General features: G+C 38.7%; 1 protein-coding gene and 1 long non-coding RNA gene across 3 annotated transcripts; one reads left to right on the top strand and one right to left on the bottom strand.

The window, feature by feature from the left end:
* Positions 1 to 247: 247 nt before the first annotated feature.
* Positions 248 to 13,455, bottom strand: LOC112566306 (baculoviral IAP repeat-containing protein 2-like). 2 transcript variants are annotated; one of them, XM_025242395.1, is made up of 10 exons: positions 13,284 to 13,455; positions 11,673 to 11,791; positions 8,467 to 8,576; positions 8,075 to 8,117; positions 6,383 to 7,767; positions 5,126 to 5,223; positions 3,406 to 3,642; positions 2,826 to 2,989; positions 1,811 to 2,021; positions 248 to 1,436 (listed from the first exon to the last, which is right to left on the bottom strand). In XM_025242395.1, exons 5-10 carry the CDS (start codon positions 7,633 to 7,635, stop codon positions 1,390 to 1,392), a joined length of 2,010 nt encoding a protein of 669 aa, XP_025098180.1. In that variant the 5' UTR covers positions 7,636 to 7,767; positions 8,075 to 8,117; positions 8,467 to 8,576; positions 11,673 to 11,791; positions 13,284 to 13,455; the 3' UTR covers positions 248 to 1,389. The 2 variants fall into 2 exon arrangements, with proteins under 2 accessions (XP_025098180.1, XP_025098181.1); XM_025242396.1 differs by lacking the exon at positions 8,467 to 8,576 and having other exon boundaries at positions 13,284 to 13,425.
* Positions 13,456 to 15,686: 2,231 nt separating this feature from the next.
* Positions 15,687 to 20,479, top strand: LOC112566307. The gene is made up of 3 exons (XR_003099553.1): positions 15,687 to 15,865; positions 17,435 to 17,957; positions 18,893 to 20,479. It is a non-coding gene; the product is annotated as an uncharacterized LOC112566307 (long non-coding RNA).
* Positions 20,480 to 21,473: the final 994 nt, after the last annotated feature.

The raw sequence follows: 21,473 nt of genomic DNA, 5'->3' as shown, positions 1-21,473 counted from the left end.
TTCTCCTCTCTTTTTTTTTCCAATTCTCATGTCTCTGTTCTGTATTTTCGTGTTTGTCATCACATTTATTCATGATATAAACAAATATTTTTTGTTAGTGAAATGGTCGTTGAGTCGTTGTTATGAAAGTGTTCTTGGTATGAGTCTGTTAATGGATATCTGTCTGGTTGCATTTCTCTGTTTCTTCGTCTTATGATTTCTCTTGTAGACTTATTAACTGAAATAAAGCTTAAGCAGAGAAAACAAATTACTCATTAAAGAAATTTATTACATTTATTTTCATTGTTAAAACACAATAACACTGACAATGTATAGTAATTATATACATTTAATAATTAAAATAGCTAATAATTAAAACAAACTCATTAAGCAGGCACGGGTTTGTCTATATACCAACATAAGATTTCCCGTTCTAAACTAAGCATTATTTAAAAACTTTTAAAATGCAAAAAATATGCACATTAGAATAAAAATATTCACTCTTATAATTAAATAATAATCCATAAAACCTTGCTGTTGTCCCGTATAATTGGGGTATGTATGCCATGAACTTTTACAGGTGTTCTCTGTGAAGTTCTTGGTAACTCAAAGAACACCTTTAAGAAAACAAAATGGAAGTATCAAATCAACATCAATTCTCTGGGTTCCGCACAAAGCAATGAAAGTAAAGGCCACTGCAAACACCTCTCTTTATAAATCACAAAATATACAGGTTGCACGCTGGATAGTCAGGCTGTGTCAGGTACAGAGCATGTGAAAGCAAATTATCAATCGTGAAGCTATCCTCATGCGGTGACACAGGAAATGACGTCAGTGTAGTCGCCAGTTGTCGTTTCTCTAACCGCCATCACCTTCTGGCTGTACTTTACTGACGACAGCTGGAGCTAGCTGGCTTATGAGTAACTCTGGATTAAGAGTAACTCTGGATTAAGATTCAGAGCATGACTATGCATGTCGTGTTACGGTAGATGGAGTGACAATCAGCAATCAGTGGATGTTATCACCACTCAAGGTGAAAGGTTAAAGGGCGAGTTCTTCAGATTGCAGGTTCTGAAACTTGCTGATCCAGCAAACTAAAACCAAAATTACCGAGCCTCTGTTTATCTAATCTCCTGTCTCAATGGCTGTACAGTGTAGACACTTAAAGGTTTACCAGGCTTGTTGATAGGAGACAAACATTGAAGCAAAACCTACGTTTAGGACCTAAGTAAATGTCTCTTCACAGCTTGTCAGGGCTCGTTTTTTGGCAGAATTGTCAGAATCAAGCAAGGTAGCCGAAGGACAAGAATCTCTAGTAACATGGCAAACTGTTTACAGATTTTTACACATCAGCTCCTGGAAACTCGCCTCTTTTTTTCTGCTTGGTTCCAAAACAGGTTTTAAGGTATTCTAGGGAACAAGAAAACCCAGAATATTGTCGATGTTTAATGTTTGACCTGGAGACAAATAAATAAATAAATAAATAAATAAACACAATTATAAAACATATATAATATAGAAACACGAACACAGCACAGAAATAAATACATAAACTGTTGAATTCATGAACCAAAAAGGAAAATACAATTAAGATTTGCGCAGGTTACATTTTTGACTACTCTAATTTTTATTCATAAAATATTAACTACAATTACTTAATGACAAACATATTGTCTTCTCCTCTCTGATCACACAAACTCCTGTAGCCAAGTATTATCAAATACTATTAAATTTCGTTCGGAATTTGATTTGAAAGATGTTGGATTTTAGCCAGAGTGATTATGAATGTGGAGTGAGTGAGCAAATGAGTGAATGAGTGAGAGAGACTCACCAGCCCTCAGTAGGTTCTCCTGGGCGGAGCGGATCATGTCGGCGCTGAAGCCCATCTGCAGCAGCTGCTGGCGGTCGTCGCTGGAAAGCGTTGTACTCCGGTTGCTTCCCCCTTCTCTCGTCAGGTTCTCTCCGCTAGGTGGCGCACCGCGCTGTGAGTCACGTGCGGGGTTAGGTGTATCTGGGACTTCGTCATCCGGGTTCATCCTTCTCTGCAGTTAATATTTACTTTTCAATCATAGACACATCTTCATTGTAACTGCTGCTTTTGTGAAATCCTCCGAGTCAACCATAGTCTCATAGCAAGCTAACAACATTTCAGACTTTAAGGAGAAGTATAGGTGATGTTACGAAAAGAGCTTAAAACAAGAAAATTGTATCAGAAATAATGAAATATTAAGAGTACTTTTACTTCATATGTAATGAGAAAAGGATGCTGATATTTCCCACGAGAGTAGAGAGGACAACATTGGTGAAAGTCTTGAAACTCTGACTCCTGCTAAGAGTTAAAAGTTTTGTCTTCTTGCAAAGATTGCAACTGAATGGGGCCGAGAATTTACTAATCGGGAAATAGGTCAAAAATTAGAAATTAAGAAAAAATTATTTTCATAATATATACAAAGATAAAGTACAAAACAAGCATATATTTTATTACAATATACATTAGAATTTAAATATTACTTACTGTTTTCTTCTCATTTTCTGTTGTTTGAGTACAAATCCATGTCGAATTGAGTGTGATTGTAATTGAACTGTGAAGAGAGACATGGAGCTGAAATCTTAATCAAGTCTGAAGATACTTGAGGAGAGAGAAGCGAGTCCTAACATTTCTACATGAGAGTATGACTACATAAAGAAACAAAATTCAATCTGGGAACGGGACGGTTTGTGACAAAGGAGCGTGACAATGTATCAGGTGCTGAGATAAGATCAAAGTGTGACAGCTGACAGCTGTGTCAGGGAGTGAGACAGCTGTGGAGAGAAGCCGAGGTAGAGATGACAAGAACGCGACTTACGTTGAGTCTGGCCAGAGTGTTGTCAACAAATCTTTTCCCTTTGGTGGCCAGGACGAACTGACAGTTGGGCCGCCATCTGATGTGCTCCTCCTCCGGGTCATCGTTTTCCTCCCACGTCTTGAGGCCGATCCCGCAGTAGAAGCACCTCACGCAGTCTGCGTACCCTAGTGACGTCACCGTGAGAGGAACACGTGATTTTATCGAGGGAGATAACTGACAGAACAATACTGCTTCTGTGCTGATGTGTTATTTATGAGCAGTCTGTAAAGGCCTCTGTGGTATGAACAGTCAAAGAGCTAGAGAATATCATGTTATAGATTCTTACAAACATCGTGCAACTGAGGTTCTGCAAATAGTAGAAAAAATATGTTGTCTGAATTAACTGAACGTGGACAAAACAAATAAACGCGAACTTTCAGAACTCAGTAAAATGAATGCTCTTCGAGAATACAACCATAAATACAGAACTCTGCAACTATCGCGTTTTCTCGTTCTCTCAAATATTTACTCGCACTTGCTCAAGCACTACTCATTGATTCTTGTAAGGCATGGGTCTTAACTGAGAGTACTTTCTGCTCACCAGCGTAGAAGAAGCCCATAGGCGCCAAGACCTCCGGTGGACGAAAATTAGCAGCAGGCCATTTCGAAAAGGTGGTTAGCCGAGACTGGAGAGAGCTGTAGAGAGGGTACACAGCACTGTTGAGGTCCAGGAGGACCTTCTCACCGCTTCCAGAACTTGCAGATGCAGACGACACCGCCATTGCCCCGGCGCTGCTCTGAACGTCCTCTGAGGTGTTGGGCAGTGCCAGCGTGTATCCTGTACCACAGATGGCGCTCATTTGCAAACTTGTCAGGCATCTTAGCGTTGTGCAATATTTTGGGGAGGGAGAGAGTTCTCTGCTGTTAGTATCAGCGAGCCTAAACAATGAATGTGACTAAACCGGAAGCTTTGTATACATTAGCCTCGTTCTAGTAGTTAACTGGAAAAAATCGTCTGCAAGCAGTCCAGTAATACAAGTTTGGGATCGAACTTAGCAAAGTCGACTTGAGATCAGTGACGACTAGTTTCAAGACCTTTCAAGTATCCACCCTAGTATTAACTATGGACTGCGTGTCGCCAATGCATCCACTGTGGCTGTCTAGGTCTCCTGTCTATAATCTCTGGTCTGATATTTGTAACTACTTTAACAGCGAGTAATTGTAAGTCCGACACAAAATGGGAACCCCCAAGTCATTTCTTTTCCTGTCAGTATTTTTCTCCTGTTCTGTTACTAATTCTAGCTGTTGATATAGAGCTAAGATTATTTTAAATTTGTGTGCACACGTTTTCGTTGGTTGTTGTATTTATCAAAGACCTTACACTTCAAATGTCGTCTTCTGAATGGATTACAAATAAACATATTTCTTTTTTTTTTAGTGTAAGTAAAGGTTTTTTCTTTCCAATAACCAGTCTTTCTTTCTCTTTTCCCTTTTCTCTCACTCTAATTAATTACTTTGTCTGTCACTCTCAAGCCTGGCTTGTTGATGTGTTGTTGACATTACATGGGTCGACAGCTACATCAGGACGTCCTGTGATGAACACACCAAAGTTTCCGGGCGACGGAAAGATCCGACATCGATCACTTTTAAATCTCCTATTTCGTTTGTGTAGTGTGAATATTATTAACATCGTATGAGACAGCTGTGTGTTTCTCGGGAATTTTACTTGGGTGTGCACCCGGAAGTAGCTTGAGTAAACCATGAACCTCGCGGACCAATAAACGTGAACTCCAGGTAGAAAAGATCACATTCCTTCAGCAGTCAGTAGGCTTCTCTGATCTGACATATATTCCCTCTAGCCTTTAATACTTCAAGTTAAGTGTTTAAACGGTTCATTCCCCACCTTGTCCTGACTGAAATAACTTGCTCCTATATTTTGATGTTTTGTTGTTGTCGCTGTTTCTGCTGCTATTGATGATGATGATGATAAAACATTACATGTATGAGCAGTAGCTTTTTCTCCTATATGTTTTTTGCTGATAAGTTTTGGTCTACATATTTTCATATGATCATTGTGAGTTTATATGTATTTTACTATGCATTTTTTACATTTTACTTTGTTTTGTGCCTCTAAAGTGCTAATGCCTAATTTAAAGTGGGAAATGCGATGTAATATTGTCATTATTATATGCACGCTATTAGACCTGTGTTCTTTTTTCTTAGTCATTGTTTTTGAAGGATATCAGTACCTCTTAGCTTTAGCCCCTTGAACAGTTGAAGTGACTGATAATGGTTGTTATACATGTTGTATCGTGTCTTACCATCAGGACAGTCTGTGACCGCCGCCATGTGTGATGTTCTCTGCTCGTCTGCTCCACTCCTCGTGATGCTGGCAGCGCGTGCTGCAGGCGGTGCTTCTCTGGAACGAGCACGAAGAAGGACAATGATAACACAGGGAAAACATGAAGGTTTTCCTAGCAAAACAACGAAGGCTTTACAGAGATTTCCATCTTAGAGTTTGTGCTTACCGTGACCAAGATGTGTAAGCTAGCCGAGACTGCAAGCGATGCCATCTTAATAGAAGAGGCAGACCTAAGTTGCTAACATTCATCATTTATTTTGGATGATAAGCTATTAAGGTGGGGCCTGATCATGTTGATATCCTTTCAAATTATGACACACTGAAAACAGTTTATATCACAGGGAAAGAGATCTTCATGTACAGAATATATGTGTAAGTCGGAAATTAGACCCCAAAGATAATGTATGGTGATAATCGCTCTACTTCTGTATCTTATAGCCATCCTGACTGTCTGTCTCTCTCACAGACACACACAACTTACTGCACATTTAATGCTGGTTTTTTCTGTCACATTAACCACATAGTCTAAGCAATATCAACTGTCTCTTTTCTTCCCCTTGACTCATGAAGTTCGGAATTCCAGACTAGTCCGTCTATATGAATTACTCACACAAAAACCCGTAAATACAATCTTGTCCTTCATCAAGCATTTAGTAGCACCTCTGACTCAATCTGACTGAAATTCAATCACTGGATGACGTTAGTTTCTGAATTTCCGTACATACAAAGTACCTACAGTCCGTTTATCTAGAATAGATAAGCATTTTATGTAGCCTGTGCCTAGCCATTTAACCATGAACTAACTAGACTGTAACTAGCAGTACCATACTAGTTGACTTTAGATAAGCCAAAAGATCTGTCTTTACTGTGCTGTAATTATTAATAGCATCACTATTATCTTCCTGATGTATAGATATAGCTATCCTGTCCATCATAGTGATAATACGAAGACTTGTGGACTCTTAAACAAAAGATCTCTCAGTCGGCTATAAATGCGAAACATGGGATTTTTTTTAAACTTGCATTTTACTGTGACAAAATTATATTGTTCAGTTTAACTTTCAGTTTTCTTATTGACACAGAATTATAACACTTGAGTTATGTTTTAATTGAATGAAGACACGAAACGAGGAAAAGAAAAGTTCACAGTGAAATCAGAGTTGAGGGGAGGAAGTCAACGAAGGCAAATTTCCGAGAAACAACTAATTTTCCTTACGCAGCTCCGTCTGTCTGGACATCATCTGACAGCTGTCTCTGCAGCTGCCCAGCAACAGTAGTCAGCATCCCTGTAGAGGTGCTCGTCTGGATCCCCGACCGGGACTGGACAACACTGCAGGTGGGCGACAAGGTCTGGTGGTACAGCAAGGGAGAAATCCTCGTTGCCGAGGGCGACCCCCAGCTGTAGGTAGCCCCACATTCGTGGCAGATGACTGCGCTCTTGTTGATGTCGGGGTTGTAGTGGTAGCCCCCTTCGGCCAGCCGCAGGGGCGAGATGGGACACCCCGAGGGGAGAGCAGCTAGAGAGGCGAGGCGATAACCAATGTATTGGAAGCGGTTACCCTCGTTCCCCAGGACAGTCGGGAGGAACTGTGAAGCGGGTGCCACCCTCAAAGTCTGGGTGGCTGGCAGGAAGTTATGGCTCAGGCGTAGAAGAGACTCGAGGTCACAACATAATCTCTCGAAAGGTGACAGCAGGAATCTCCATAACGCAGAGTCAGTGCTCCTCCAGTCCTTGACACCCAGGGCAAGTCGAGACTCGGAGCTTAATTCAACTAATAAATCTTCTCGACCTAAGTTTGACAGGACCTTTGAGTTTGTGGGCGGGGCATCTCTATCAAACATTCTAAACGTCAGTAGCAAAACCGTGCAGAGTGTAACAAAGAGCCACAAATATTTCTCTAGCAGATTCTTGTTTTTCAAGTCTTTCTCCCCTCCTTCTCTTCTTGTTTGCTGTTTAATAGCAAAGATCTTAAACATCTCCTCTGTGTTGTGAGTGAGTGTATCCTTTAAATTCTTTCTCAGTTTACCTTTCTTTAAAGATAATTCATTCTCAGGAATAGCCGCTGCTACTCTTGGATTTATCTCTTGCTTTGCCATAGAAGAATGTATGTGTGAGGCAATGTTTCCTTCTTGTTTCTTATTCAGAAAATGAAACGTGGTAGATGACAAGGACCCGGGAAAGTCTTCTCCATTGAGTGCAAGCTTCGGCATTTGTCTGGAATGTCCATGTACAGGAACGCTCGACGCTGAAGCGCCAAAGGATGGAAATACACGGAGAATGAAACCGTACGAATTAGGCAGATTTTCAGTCAAAGAAACAACGAAATATAGTGTTGCCATGGAAACATGTACATCTCTGGCTAAATGTTTCCATGGCACAGCCCAGTCGTGGCTCTGATGAAAGCCACACAGGGCCACGAGCACGGTGAAGAGGCAGAAGAAGAGAATGGTGTTTCCGGACTTAGCCATGTTTTCCTGAAGTCAGAAAGTCAGAAGTCTGCGACTGGCTAGTTTTGACAGATGGCAAATGATTTCAGGAAAACTTGGTTTAGTTAAAGCTTCTGCACCCCATCACCACATGAGATCTGTGCATGAGGCACTCTGAAATAAATAACCAATCAATTAATTAATAGATCAGTACAGTAACCAGTCAGTTCCCTTTTAACGATGCCAGCAATCCCATCGAGAAAAAAATACTACTCTTATGTAATAAATAATTGGTTTTAAAGTTACATGTAATATTTTGACAAATTATGTTACCAACCTACACTCTGTTTTAAAATACATTCCTGTCGTGTATCTGTTCTGTGCTAGACATGTCATGTCAATACTGTCATTTGAAATGTTTTGTAACTGTCCTTGGTGTTACTCAAGGGTGTTTACTGACAACAACGAGCAAGTAACTCACCTTCATATCTGTTGAGAGGTCGTGGTCCTGCCAGATGGGAAACCTGCATCACCAAGCAATAACGAATCACCACTATCATGCACATAGTCTGTATTAATTTAAAGTTCGAAGTTTGATTTGAAATTCAGACAGAAAAGCCTCTGAGTAGAGAGTTCGTCTGCGCAGATAAGTGGGTTATGAACGGGGAAGTGGATCAGGTCTCCTTTCTTTCGGGGAGTCTACTAATCGGAAATTCACGAATCTATAAATAATTATGATAAATAGTCTATATGGCGCCTTTTTCATGCATCAACAAGACTCGAGGAGCTTTACATACAGGAATGCAAGCACATTATTTTACTTATCTGTAATCTTGCAAAGCTGTTAGCACATACCGCAACTTAACCGCATACCCTGAAGACAAGGTTCTAGTTCTTTGGGTACTCAGTCATCAAGACTATTATCATGAAAGCTTTATCTCATCAGTGCACACGTCAGCATGTCGGGAGTACTCCTGCTGGAACTTGATCAAACCAAATGTATTTTAGTTACATTCATAGACTTACTGACCTGTAATCATCAATTTAAAAGTTTTATTGCTTCTGAGGTTATGACATTGGACTATGGACTCCGACATAATTCATTGTTTATGGACAGATGAATTGAATGTGCAACGACTACCCAAGGTTTTCTAGATCGATGCTGCTGTTATAGCTAATTTCAAACTTTTCTGTTCGACATACTTACTAATCTACCTATATCTTCTTACAAGATTGTTTTCAAATAGCTTACATATCTCATCGACTTTAAACAGTGATTGTTTTTTAAACTGTAGATGTTGATGAGTCTGTAGATGCAATCCTGAAACAATTGCTATGCACAGAGCTAAAACACTAAAGCTGTTCTGTTTCACTCAATTTATTGTACACATACACATATTCTATAATTTTTATCTCCCATTGTCACTCTTTCTTTCTCTCACTCATCTGTCATTCCATTCTCCTCTCTCTCTTGTACTCTCATCCCGATTTCTGAGGAAAAACTTTCCCTTGCATTCTAATTTTAACGTCCGTGATTTGAAAGACACAGATATCTCTTTGGCCTCGTTCTGATAATGTCTTCATTCTAGATTAGCACGCTCAATTCTTACTTTCTATAAAGCACCTTTCGTTATGTAGATATTGCATCGCAGCATTCTGATGTCCACGTCAAATAATTTTAAAAAATTCAGAAACAGCCACGTAAAAGAAGAAAATAAATATCCTCTATCGCATAAAAATTTCAGTTTATGGTCAACAATTAAAGCAAACTTACAAAATATGTGAGATCAGTGAAGAAAAATTTGAAGAAAATGTAGAAGAATTGAAATAGCAAATCATCAAGCGACAAGAAAATCAGCGGCCAGCAACCAGGGGAGGTAATTCATATCATTCATTCAAGAATGCAATAAGCAGTTACCTCCCTTTCTCTTTTTCATCTGTAGCACGAGCATGTAAGATGAATGTCAAATGCGTTTAGTGAAGTTTTGTGTGACTGTTGGTTATGTTACTGCTTGCTGCACTGTTTGTCATTTGTTTCACAGTGTATATCCTTGCCAGGTGCACGTAACCATGCAGCAATCTTCCAACCTAGCAATGTCGTGCTTACATGTTTGCATACATAGCATCTCTTCAACCTTTTACAGTGATACCTCGGTTCTCGAACGCCTTGACTTTCGACCAAATCGGCGACAGAATTCGAGAAATTTTGTCTGGAATCCGAACAAATATTGGAACTCGAAAATCCGAACGTCGATGAGCCGAGTTGAGCCGAATGGCGTTCATTCAGCCCAGCGGCCTTGCTTGCGTCATCAGTGTGAGTGCAGAGAGAGAGAGAGTCACGTTTTTGTGGAGAGGTCATGAATGTGTGCAAAATGGCAGAAATCGCAAATTTTGTTGAACAACATCACCCTGATAAAGTTGTAGCAAATAGAGCAGTTAACATTTTTAATGACAATGTTTGTCCACTTTCCGCAAAATTTTGCAAAGGAGAAAAAAACAGCAAACAATGACAAATTCTTCGTAAAGAAAGAACAACTGCAGAGCAAGATTCTGATTCTCCTCAGCAAAAGATACAGAAACACCCGAAGAGCAGTTACCTCTGTTTTTATTGAAGAGGACTCCCCTTCAAAACAATAACCATCCCCCTTTCCTCCTCCCTCCACATTCATTCCCTCCTGTTTGGTACATAAATGAAACACAATTTGCTGTACTGTACCAGTACATTTTATTTTTTTGTTTTAATAAATACACTTTTTATTTCTTATTTCTTGTTGAGTCATGTTTTTCTACATATTATATACAAATAGCAGTAAATAGCATTTTCTGGGGCTAACGAATTAATCCAGTTATTTTATGGTTTCATTGCTTCGTTCGAACAATTTGGTTCTCGACCGTCTCTGAACGAATTATGTTCGGAAGAGGTATCACTGTATTTGATTTCACTTAGTAGTTGTCTTCATTCACGAATGATCAGTGGTTTTGTCAATTTTTTTTAATTTTTTGAGTCATTAAGGTAAGTTTTAGTGCCCTCTGAAAAAAAGACGTAGGGAAATGTATGACTGTTACTATTAAAACTTATTGCAGGGAGGGCGCTATTTTCCAGTTCCTTTCACTTCATCCAATCGTTCACATTCAGTACAGACCAGAACAACAAAAAAGTTCGTGGATTTCTTTAGTAGTAGAACAGGTAAAAAATGTTCTTTTTCACTCTTGTGTAAGCTTGTTGAGACAAGTACTTGAAGTAGTAATGAATACTTTGTTTGACTGATATTTCTACTTGGTCTTTCCTTTACTGCTCGTTCAAGCCGTGTTGGAGTACTCACTTGGAAAATATATTTTCGACAGTCTTTAGAACAATTCACCTTTCGTTATTTTGTTTTGCGCGAATACAGAAGAGAAAGAAATGCTTTTTCTCTACTGATGTTTGTGTTGATCTTTGGAAACAGAAAGCGAAGGTAAAACAATCATAAAGAAACGTTAATTTAAAATATAATGAATTTGTTTTAAAACATAATATTTTGTCGTTGAGATGATAATTTACTAGTTTCCTGTGCCTATGATTAAAAAAAGTCTTTTAAAGGAAAGTGAGGGGTATTATGTAGACTCTGAGACAGTTGACTACAAATAGTGAAATGACAATTGTTATTGTCGTGTTTCCAATGCAGATCATCAAAGTTATCAGCCCAAACACAAAACAAAGAGGAAAAACTGACAAAATACTGAGGTTGTTGTCGTTTACCTTTGACAACACTATCTGTGACAAAATTACGGTGGATGACCCGCACACCCCTACTCCAAAAATAATATAAATAGATATACTCACACTAGTGAACGTGGAAACAAACTTACATTTATCAATGTCTTCGCATTTTGAAGGCGTTATTTGAAGTTATCAACTTTCTTTTCATCCAGCCAATCGCCAACATATACGGAAAAGAAATTCTTCGGTGAAGGTAAGAAATTAAACGCAGGTGAGGTTTCACTTTATGAGACTGTTTAATGGAGTGTGGTGTCTAGAACAGCAAATAAAGTATTTTAAGTGAAGATGTTTTCTACTCAACACATTAACTTATACTCACGACAAAACACTCTGAGTTGCTCCACAACAAGCCAGCTTCTATCTCTAACGACTGGATCGAAGTTAAATTGTAATGGCTGACTTGCAAATGATAGCGTGGACTGGTGTGTATCTCTCTTCCTGGAAAAATAAAAGCGAAAGTAAAATTCTAAAGCAAAAGTGCTTGACGTTTGAAATGATAAAAGTAATCAAGTGATTAGACCCTGTAACGAGGAGTTCAGAACTACCCTAAAATAAACCTTAAAAGTGGGAGGTTTCTGTAAAAAAGGATATTTCGGAGCTTATGAAATTAAAAAAATGTTGCGTGTATTTAGCTCTCTTCAACTGACATTGTCCACCACTGTTACATAAATGCAGATCACAGAGGGAGAGTTCGAATTTAAGTTGTTTTCATGCAATAAATTTTCATTGATATATGGCTATGTTATGACTCAGCTTACTGTTCACAACTTAACCTGATTGGAAGTTTGTTTCTCTTGTTGTAAATCTTTACTACATAAACTTAACTGTAATTACCAAAACAGTAAACATATATCTGCCTACAGGATATTAAAACAATCGTTTTATCGCCTCTCAACTGTACAGCAAGAAAGAGACCCAAGACAGTCTGAAAAAGAAAAGGACATTTCAGTGTAAAGATCTTTTAATACTCGTGAATATTTGTTTAGTCTGTCTCCAGCTAATCGTCTATATTCCACATCCAGAGGTAAGAAGGAGGAGGTCTTAGAGTTACATTAAGGCTAAAAATCGTTTTTTTCATTCATATTCGATCGCATGCGACGGGCATCTACATGTAACTTTTGGTTTGGAGCTACAAGGTGTAACTCCTAGTCGGTTCAGTGAACATAGTTTTGCCGAGTCAAGATGTTTACTTAAGAAAAAAACTGTTTTTAGCAGATTTCAGAATAAACAACTTTTTTATTTATGGGGAAAATAAGGAGATTTAAAGAAAAAAATGGCCACCTATATCGATTTTAATGTTGGTTTTTAAGGAAACAGATAACAAAAGTTAGACGATGGGACAAAGAAAATGACGGATAGGTCAGCAAGTACATATTGACAACTCATGGCATAAAGAAGAGCTGCTTTGAACCCTGAACCGTCCCTTGTGCTCCCGATCTCTCAGTTCTTGATACAAGTGGCTGTAGATGAAGGAGGAGCTCAGGAGACTGGCATCATTCATCAACTGTCCTACAGTTTCTGAAGGACAATTTATGACAAGGTTGGCCAGCCTCACCTATTTCTATGACCCTACCGAGAAGATAATATTGTGTTGTCACACTCAGCACTGCCAAACACTTCTCTTGGACCCTGGTCCAGCCACAGCAGGCGACATGCACAACAGCCGTCAGCAGCATGAAGACCTTCAACCTTGACGTCCACATACGTCAGATGTGTGGATGAAAGGGAGACAACTGCCTTGATTGTTGTTCGTTGTGAAGCTAAAGGGACTACTTAAAGATTTAAATTGTCGAAAAATGACAATCATATGTGAAAAAAATGATTTTCAGAATGGCTTTCGAGGTTTCTGCAAGAAAAGCAAATCGTGCTGCGGTCGTCACCCATGGAAAACAAAGATTACAAACAAGTTCTAAAACTTTTTCTTCCTTACTCTTTCCTGCATCCAAGTTTCTTCTTCAGCTCTGAAAGAGCATTTAAATTTCCTCTGCCTCTATCATGTCCAGTTTTCGTCTGCGTCCTTTTGAACCTCCAGCTTCGTCTGGCCTTGGGCACCAATGGCTGGCGAGATCAGGCTGGAAACGTATTAGCTTGACCAATTTGACTTACAAATGTAAATTTATCTTTAACACCCTGAATTATAGCCGACCGACAAACCACCGTACCAAAAGCATTTTTTTAAAATTTGAACAGGAAAATATTCAACCAAGCTCGTCAGACGGACGGTGAATTTCTGTAGCAAATCTGTGAACACATTCACTATTTACTATGAGTTCCCTCTTGACGACAAATGATTAAGCGTTATTATTTTTTTGTTTTGTTTTATAAGACAAACACCTATTGCAAGATATCTATATTCACTGTAGAGAGGGACTGTACAAACCCCATATTTCTACTACTACAAAGTTTCTATTTCTGCTACTATTAATACATAGTATGTATGTCTTGCTTACCTTCTTAGTTCAATGAGTCTTTCCAGAAAACATGTGTCAACAATTTGAGTCTGTATCTTTTCATGGAACCTACTGCTTCTATTTTGATTGACTGAATTTGGTAATGTCTAAAGTATCCAGACAATGGAGCAATCTTCCGTAAATTCCCACTGGTCTACAGTTTGGGAATTCCACTTTTCGGATAGGAAAGATCTGCACATTGTTAGAGTTTCGAGCGAGATGTGTAGACTATATAAATATATTTAGTTTTTTACAACTTGTATTTTATCCCGCAATATTTGTCAGACACATTTACAATGGTCGGCTGTAGTGTTCTTGTCACTGATAATTCTAGAAATAACTCAAATATCTTGAGAATGGTCGTCATGTGTTACAACGTTGCTGTTGACAGAATACAAAACAAGCATTTTACAGCATTTTCTGTCCCTAGTCTGTACATATGCTGCAAGTGGACTTGTTGATGCTCTGACTGTCGTCATGGTTGATATGATATTAGTCTACACATCCACACTCCAATGATCACAGTATGTGCGTGAGACTACATCAGCAGAACATGTTATACTGACTGCATACTCGTATATTACCTTCCACAACGATTCATTTTAAGGATACACTGCCAACATTTGGAAAAAAGACATTGTACACAAGTTATTCTTCCATTTGTTATGTAGCACCTCTTCTGTAAGCATTCCTCCTAACACCCTTTCCCATAATGCTAGTCCTTTTTCACATCCTTTTTTTTTTTTTTTTTTTTTTTTTTTTTTTTTTTGCAATATCCTGTTACTCTCAGCTCTTGTTATTTTGTTCCTCTTTCTTTTCTGTATTTGATTTTTAGTCTTCGTTCAGTACGGTTGTTTATTCTTTTATAGTTCGTATATGTTATTTGTTTGTTTTCCTGTCCCTGGTTGTAAAAAAAAAACCAAAACCTATAGCTTTGCTTAGTCTGTTACCTTCATAAATAAAGCTTCGTCATTTGTCATTCCCTCCCACAAACCCTCCTCCTGATTAGTATACATGCATTCGCCAAGCACACGCTTCTTAAAATGTTTTTAAAAAGTTAGAATTTGATATTGCTTCCCTACTCTCGAAACGTATTTAATTACAAAACTTTTCTAAAACGATTGCTTCCCTGTTAATTTCTTATCATCGCTCATGTATCATCTTGTGGACTACTTCCTTGCTGCTCAGGTATGTCTAACCAAGGGAGCTCAACCCTGCCTGTCTCTGCCAGTCAGCGAAAAAGTGTTGCCTCCCTTTAATTGGAATTGCTTGGCTACACGTGCAAGCGATGATCACACAAGGAGACGCGTAGGCCGCCATATGTTTTCGCAAAATTATCAGCGAGGTCACGTGGGCAGGTTTACGAAATCCAAGGCAATCGACGAAAACCGAGACAAACTTTTTTTGCGGAAAAAAACGACGATAACTGAAGTCAAACCAAGGTTTCACTATTTCGGAAATCAGTGCAAGACCAGTCTGTGCAGCTACGACTGGCACGACAGGCGCCTTTCTAAAGGTATGATGTTAATTAATATAAAAGGAGGCAGCTTAGTCCATACATTCTCTTGGTAGTAGTGAAGTGGTTAAAGCACGCGCTTGTCAGACAGAAGGAAAACATTTCAAATAGTTGCTACTTTGTACAAACACATCGAGCGCAAGCCGTAGATGAAAGTGTTATTCACTTATCATACTTAATCATCTGACCACAGCACGCCTGCTGGTATGTTCGTCCGTTCGTGCGTGCATACATACAAACAAAGCCTTGTTTAAACTGAGGAACACAATCTTCGGTAAAATGATAACTAATCACTAACCTAAGCCTCGTGAGATAAAAGCTACTTTCATTTCTTGCAAATATTTTCTCGTGTAATAGTCACTCACCTGTAAGGTTGACCAACGAACTGTTCCTGTATGAGTGAGCCTAGTAACGTCGACACACAGTCTATTTCTGACGCTTACTGCATCGATGTCATCTAGTCATCGTCCTCTTACACAACCAATCGTCTACACCCAGGAAATACGCAGACAACAAGGTATTGACATTCCCTGGAACCACAGACTGGTAAGAGTTTATTTTAACTTGGTGAGACTAATTACTGTAAAGGCGCTTCATGTCGAGAATAATAAATAAAGTCGCTTTAGTCAAGATGCTGTATGTAATATACTCACAGCAGGATCAGGAGAGAAGATTTCGAGCTTCGCTGTGGGCTGTCCCAGAGCAGGTTCCATTCCGTCCTGTAGTGTGGATCGCAGGAAGAGAGTAGTGATCGAAAATGGCAGCGTGTATTGCGATTTATTTCTCTTTTTAAAGGTGTAGTCAAGGTGACAAGGCTATGGCGATGGTCCAAAATGTTTGAAGATTATATTTAATTACGATTGCAACACAAGAACAGCACATGAGCATTAAAAGGAAAGCGAAAGTTCACATTTAAAACGAAAGTCAGGTTATAAATTTCTACAGAGAGTAATCATTATTTTCTACGATAAAAGGTTCACATCTACCCTTGTTTCTAGTACCGACCGTTCGTTGGTGTCTGTGAAATTGAAATTAAAATCTTTCAAAACAACGATCTCATTTTTATAAAGTATATAATGGATCATAAAGTTGTCTGCCGCTTTGTTTACATTGGAAGAAAGAGTAGAAGTGGGGAGTAACCTGGAAACTAAGAGGCAGCTATGTCTACCTTCTATGTCACAAGGACAGTTGGGGGCGTTGGTTCGGTTTTGTTGGAGCATCGTTGTGAGCACATGCCTACACGGTAGCCATAGCGCAAATACGTTTTATGCAAGTATTAACGACACGAAACCCGAAAAGAAAAGTTAATCAAGCTGCACCATTTACACAGTTATATCCCTTAGACCACAAAATTAATGACTGTCACTGCAAACCAAACCAAAAAAAAAAAAAAAAGTAAAATAAATGACTGTGTGTTAAATGTATGCCTGCCCTTGTGAGCGAAGAAAAATTTCTGTCCTGGGTCTCCTCGACAGACAAAGTCTGTTTTGATTTGATTTTGATAAAATAAACAAAATGCTTCAAGCAAGACTACACATGCAGAGCGCTTGACACCAAAGGTAGCTGTCACCTGTTAACTGCATCATAGTTATTTTTTCATCGCCATGAGTAATGTTCATTCCTTTCTACTTGATGTGTGACCATTTCAATCTACTTCCTATCGGAGAATGACAGTCTGTTTTCCTTTCGTGTCAAACGCTTATTTTACAAATTTTACCTCCTTCCATTTGGATTTACAAAAAAAAAAAAAAAAAAAAAAAAAAAAGCAGACTATTAAGATTGTTTGAAGTAGCAAGGCTTAATTTCTGCTGAATTTATACATTTTTTAACAAAGGGTAGCAAGCTCTTTCTCCCATCCTTGTGTTGCAAATGAGATATTAAAATTCCCTATAACTCTAAAACAAGTTTTATGTTAATACATATCTATTATTATTACTACTACAACACGAAGTTAAGAAGACAATAATAAAAGTATATAAGGAGATTAATTTACTTTGGATACTTATCCATTTAAATACCCATTATCGGTATTATTTTTATCTCTTTGAAGTTTTCTATTAAGGTCAGATTTAAGAAAGCTATATTCTAAAGAGAGGCTCATTTATATTTCTGCAGGCTTAAAAAAAACTAAGGCAATGCCAACAACACCAGAAAACTCCTGGCAGTCTCTATGCGCTGGGTTGGTCGGAAACCCTAACCCAGAGTTAGTCGCCGACCTTCCATGGATGGGTGCCCCGATGCTGACCCTGCCTCCCCTGACCTCCGACCAAGAGCTCCCAGTTACAAAGCCTATGTGGGTGGTCCGTGTGGCTGCACCCGACATGAAGTTCGAAGACAAGCGATTCGCATCCTTCGACCGTTGTTCATCCGTTCCTAACGGCTTGTTTATCACGAGGTTGGCGGAGCAAGGTTACTACTTCGACCAACGCTTGGGGAAAATATTGTGTTTTTGTTGCGGGCGAGAGCGAGAGTCCGGCCACACCCACACCTGCCAGCCAGCGCGGAAGGAGTTGAACATCCCCTTCCTTCATCAAGCTCTGCACCTACACCAAATGAGCACCACGACCGTCAGCAACACCCAGCGACGTCGTGCACCTAACGGGTGTTTGTCCAAGGGAAGCAGGTGCCTGTAGACATGGTAAGTTTGGGTGCTGCTGGTTGTCAGGTTAAAAGGTCTTTATAACAATCACACATTTTAGAAAATGTGATGCAAATGTGTATTTTTAGACATACACGCATTTGACAATATTTGTCTCTTAAAAAAATATTTCAGTAGGTTTGGCGTCGGTGATTTTTGAATTGTAAAAGGAAATATTTTGGTATTTAGTACAAGTAAAATAATGAGGTGTTGTTCGCTTAATGAACTGCAACAGTAATTTGAAGAACCCTGACAAATGTTTTCGAATATGTCACTAAGTTACTGTTAGATAACTGTATATTTAAATATCTGTTTTGTTCATATTAGAAAATAATTTGCCAGGTAGGAAGCAATTTTTGCTATTGTCCACTCTTCTTTCATTTCAAATAGGCAGGAGATGTGACGGTTCTTTGGTATAGATTGTGTGATCTGTGAAATTAAAAGTCAAAGATGAATACATAGTTCTCATTTTCTTTTTTGTGAGTAGTCTTAGGCATGGGAGGGGTTGACTGGACAAAAAGACAAGAACCGATTTCCTTACACCGTAGTTGTGAAGGCTGTAAATTAATAAAAATTATAAAATCATATAAATAATTAATAAACAATTATTTTTCAATTTTTAAAAAAACTGCCTCATCTCACCAAATGAGCCCTTGGGAAAACATTTTAAAAATAGGTGGTGTTGGCGATCTGAAGGAAAATTATCTAAAACCGTGAATTATTAACACGTATGCTACACGTAATGTAAACACTTTGAAAGAGGTTGAGATTAAATTAATAGCCAGTGTTCTAACTGCATTTGTTAGGTGCACTGTTACCAGCAGCACAGAAATGATAAATTTTAGACAGCCATGCTTCAGAACTATGAAATAATTCCCTTTTCTCTGAGATTTTAGACACTCTTTATTTTATTGTTTGTTTATGACTGCTTGCAGGTGCTTTGCAGTTCTGGGAAGACAACTTCTCACCCAATGCCAAGCATCTAGATGGCATGAAGAGAAGAGAAAAACGTCTTCGAAGGCTCTGAACAGCGCCACCACCTGAAGCAATTCATCACCTGGCTGCAACTTTCTCTCTTCTCTCTCTCTCTTCCTTTACGGCCGCACCTCGACTATCTTGCCTCACACACGTGGGCGATCGTCGTCCTGATAGTGATGTAGTTTGGGGAAGCTGTCATCGCTGGTCATTTACAGTTATCGCCTACAATATGGCGGCAAGATGACTGGGGTACAGTGACAAACATACCACGGTATGGGGCAGGGTAGGCGTGGTGCGGTGTCGCTCTTCTTAAATGTTTGCTGCTTTGTTTCTAACTAACCTCCTTCATTACTGTTAGACAGTGAATTATTATTATTATTATTATTATTATTATTATTATTATTATTATTATTATTATTATTATTGTAGATTAGTTTTTCTCACGATTTGAAGTGGTGTACTTTAAAAACGAATGTTGCTGGAGTACATGCTGACAACGTGATGATAATACTTATTGATGGTAATTTCTATTTTTAATTATGGTTTTTTGAGTGCATGTGGCATATTGTTATCTGATTAATATAACGGTAATAACTTAGGATGTGTTGTTCTAAATATACTAGAGACCTTCAAAACAACAGCATTTCAGTTTCATCAACTGAACCTGCGACTGGAATGTGACTTCCGCTAAATACTTCAGTTCTAAATTTTGTGTCCAGTTGCTTTACAAAATAGTTCATAAGTTGTAGTTGAATAGTCACTCGTGGGAACTATCCGTTTGTCAAATTTTACTCACATTCGTTAACTGAAAATACACTGTGTCACTAACCTTTAAACTTGAGTTAAATTATAGTTCGTTATCATTATCATTGTAATGTGCAGTAAACTACGAAAGATTGTACAAGAATATGTACACACATTGTCAGATACAAATTGTCATAGTTTTTTAAAACTTTACCCTTTAAAGATGTTTTAAAGTTAAAAAGATTTGCCATGTGTATGTTGTTGTTTGGCTGTTGGAGTAACCCCCACAGCTGCTCTGACTATAATTGAATTTTGAAAGAGTAACCCAAAAAGATCGAATTCTACTCGGTATATTGATCTTTTAATATTTGTACGTCTGGACTTAGTAGGGGAGGTAGCTCTTGTCGCCATCATGACAAAGATTTCGTGGGATGATTTCCCTTGGACCATGTTGTGAGAGAACACGGAGCAAGAGATTCCTTGCTGAATCTTTGGTATGACAATGTTCTGGTTGTTTTTTGGTTTTAGTAAGATTAAAGAATGGCACCGAGAAAAAAAATGTGTGAGCGTGTTTGTTCTAAAGGATTATTTAGAAAAGGGGAGAAAAAATGATAAAGCAGACTTGAAAGCCAGAAAACGGAGGAATGAAGTCCTTGGAACGTGGTGTTGTAGAAAACGTGTGGGTCGATATTCTGGTTGTGTATTTTACTCTGAGCGAGACTAAATGCTGTGTTTACGATAAAAACAAATTGAATAAAGAATCTTGATAACAGTACAATAAAGTTTACACATTATGTACATTAAAAAGCTTGAAGTAGTAATTGTGTGTTGTTTAGTAGTGTCAAGTAGTAATTGTGTGTTGTTTAGTAGTGTCAAGTAGTAATTGTGTGTTGTTTAGTAGTGTCAAGTAGTAACTGCCTGTTGTGTCTTTTATGTAACGTCACTGCATACTCAAGCGCGCACAGAAAAAAAAAAAAGAAAGAAAAGGATTAATAAAAGAAAACGACAAATAAATGTCGCGGCAATCTTTCAACTGGCCTATACATAAAGAAAAAAGAAAATTCACGTTCGCATAACGATTTATTATAATAAATTCATGTATGTAAATTCACCGGTATTATAATAATTTTCTGCAAAAAACACTGATCAACACTAAAGAGCATTTGGAAGACAACCTGTACAGGTGTTCTAAGGAAAAGGGAAAGAAAACACAAGGAATGGATGACTCCAGAGACCTGGGCAATGGCTGAATCAAGAAAGGGACTGAAACTCTTCCCAGTGCAACAACTGGCCAGGGATCATGTTGCTGTCATCCCCAGCTAAGTCCTGAGAAGGGTAACACTAGAGAGACTAAAGAAGGCACTCCCTTTATATAAATTTTTTGGACTTTGAGAAGGCCTTTAACAGTGTAGACAGGGACATCATCTGGAGGCTGATAATCCACTATGTCATTCCGCTTAACTCATAAATATTATCTAGGGCAGCGGTTCTCAACCTGTGACGCCCCCCTGACGAACAAAGGTACGTCCGCGCGCCCCCCTTAGCCAGCAATGTGAGCTTATTTCACTAATACCGGTATAAGAAACTTTTTTAAAAGGACCACCTTCGCGCCCCCCTTGTAAGCACGTCGCGCCCAAGGGGGGGGGGGCCCACCGTTTGAGAACCCCGAATCTAGGGGTTATATGAAGACTCGCCCAGCCAAGTTATCCACAACGGCAAAACTTTTGTAATGAAGACCGGTGTAAACAGTGTTGCATATTATCAGCGACAATCTTTCTAATGGCCAAAGACAGG

The sequence above is a fragment of the Pomacea canaliculata genome, linkage group LG6 (genome assembly GCF_003073045.1).
Source record: "Pomacea canaliculata isolate SZHN2017 linkage group LG6, ASM307304v1, whole genome shotgun sequence".
Lineage (NCBI taxonomy): Eukaryota > Metazoa > Mollusca > Gastropoda > Architaenioglossa > Ampullariidae > Pomacea > Pomacea canaliculata.
Note: the sequence above shows the minus strand (reverse complement) of the source record. Positions and strands in the feature narration are given on the sequence as shown.

Coding starts and splice junctions, on each gene's coding strand:
- LOC112566306 (XM_025242395.1), bottom strand. CDS start 7,635: ATGGCTAAGTCCGGAAACACCATTCTCTTCTTCTGCCTCTTCACCGTG. Junction 3,643..5,125: donor GGTCACAGACTGTCCTGATG/GTAAGACACGAT, acceptor TCTGTGGTACAG/GATACACGCTGGCACTGCCC. Junction 2,990..3,405: donor TATGGGCTTCTTCTACGCTG/GTGAGCAGAAAG, acceptor TGACGTCACTAG/GGTACGCAGACTGCGTGAGG.